Genomic DNA, 2180 nt, shown 5'->3' with positions numbered 1-2180 from the left:
ATTATAATGGTTGTCATCTATAAAATTTAACATAGAAAAACCACAAATAATTACATAAAGGTAAGCATCATATCACATTGGATCCTCTAGAGCCAACCATTATCCAAAATATTTGAGTTTTATCTTATTTAAAGGGCCAAGATTGCATAATCATGACCTGATAATATTCTTCATGTGATTAAATAGGTGAAATAAAAATATACTTAATGACTAAACTAATAATAGCTAATTAACCACCATATAATATATTGTCCTTATTCCTTAAGAATATAGGTAGGGTCGCCCCACTATAAGAACAACATAGATGACACATTCCTTTTTGGATTGGTAAAGAAAAAAGATTGTGTCCGGTAGGAATCGTTTTGGCCATGGAAGAAGCAACCCTCTGTATTTAATCTTAATTCCTTCCCATAATCAGCCACATCCTAATATTGTTTCTGTTCTCTTGGCATATGGGCAATTGTGTGCTTAAAGGGTTCGGAGCTGAGACAGATGATCAAGCAGAGATGGTCAAGGTGATGACCTCCAGTGGCGGCATCATGGAGCTCTATGCACCGATCACCGCCAGCGCAATAACCGACGAGTTCCCCGGCCACGCCATCTTCCGAAGCCTCGACCTCTTGGCCCAGCCTCTCCTACACAACGAAGAACTTCACCCCCACGAGCTCTACCATCTGCTACCTCTAAATCCCTACAAAACACCCATCAAAACACCAAACTTATATCATCAGAACAGCGGCCTATGCACGCCGTATCGCATGTCATCATGCGACAGTTACCAGAGAAAGAAGGCTGATCCGGAAGCGTTTCCGAAGTGCGGTAACAAGAGCAGCGGCGTGTGGAAGGTAAACCTGGTCATAAGCCCTGAGGAGCTATCGGAGATATTGTCGCAGGGAGCTAAAACTGAGGAGTTGATTGATAGCGCGAGGACGGTGGCCAAGTGTGGAAGTACCGGAGGCTCGTCGGTAGCTGGTTCCGAACAGTGGAGTACTGTTTCTAGTAGGTGGAAAGAAGCGTCATGAATAGTATGCTCAGATACAATATAAGGCCTTTCTTCTTCTTTAATTATTATTATTATTATTATTATTTTTACTTTTGTTTATAAATTTCTCGTCTTAGATTTATGACTTATGAGATTACTATGAACTACAATGTGTCCATGCATATGAAATATTTGTACACATCTTTTTATAACACGAAGGGTCCTTACAAAATCATCTTATTGATTTTTTCAGAGTTCAAAAAAAAAAAAAAAAAAAAAAAAATCTAGAACACCGAAAGGCCGGGTCACCCTATAATGCTATTGTAACCTCTAGATTAATTTAATCTACATAAATTAGCAATTCCTATCAGAAGCAATACATGATCATACCATGACTAAATGATTAGGGTTTGGCCGAAAGTTTTCATTTAATAATTTTTTTCCTTCAATGGTTAATTCCCAATTATAATCTACCCTGTCAATCGTAATCTACCCCGGCCATCACCACCACCTTTAAGTCTTTAACTTTTACGTGGATCCCTCAGTGGGTTTAAGAGTTTTGTCGACTTCAACAGTTCAACCTAACAATCCCACTTGGTTGATGTTAGTGACGAAAAATTCCGTAGAGGATTTTGACTCACCAATGAATGCGGACTGGAGCGGGAGCTGACCGGGAATGATCGAGAAGCTTCCTTGGAGCGTTGAATCGAAGTTTGACCGTCGGCTCGAAGAGGAGGGGGAGTACCTGTAGAAAACCCTCCGATGCCTAAGTCAGTACGTTTCTTAGTGATGGAGTAGAAAGAGTTGGAATGAGATGCCTTACCTTGACGTCGGGTGACTTTTATATAGGCAGGGACTTACTTGAGAGACAAACCGCCATTATTCCCACTTTTATGGTCGCATTAACTTTCTCATTTATGCTGATAATCATTGCTGCATTAACAATAGTTAATCATGACTTATTTATGAAGGTCATTCATTGCGCAATCATAGCCGCAATCATTGCGCGTAGTTATTATCGTGGTTAATGCTGTAATAATCGCCGCATTCATGACATGAATTTATCTCCATACTAATTGCGGAGTTAAAAACTTTAATTGCGGGTCCAGTAAAATTAGTTGACCACTCCCACAATGCCCCCAAATTTTCTCTTTAGGAATTCATCCAAACAGAAAATTTCTAAAGCTCAAATTGTCTC

General features: G+C 39.7%; 1 protein-coding gene across 1 annotated transcript; it reads left to right on the top strand.

The window, feature by feature from the left end:
* Positions 1 to 300: 300 nt before the first annotated feature.
* On the top strand, positions 301 to 1146 carry LOC133717045 (uncharacterized). Its single transcript, XM_062143671.1, has one exon. The coding sequence runs from the start codon at positions 453 to 455 to the stop codon at positions 1020 to 1022; it is 570 nt and encodes a 189-aa protein (XP_061999655.1). The 5' UTR covers positions 301 to 452; the 3' UTR covers positions 1023 to 1146.
* Positions 1147 to 2180: the final 1034 nt, after the last annotated feature.

Source organism: Rosa rugosa, chromosome 6 (genome assembly GCF_958449725.1).
Source record: "Rosa rugosa chromosome 6, drRosRugo1.1, whole genome shotgun sequence".
Classification (NCBI taxonomy): Eukaryota; Viridiplantae; Streptophyta; class Magnoliopsida; order Rosales; family Rosaceae; genus Rosa; species Rosa rugosa.
The sequence above is the reverse complement of the archived record's forward strand: the minus strand, read 5'-3'. Positions and strand labels throughout refer to the sequence as shown.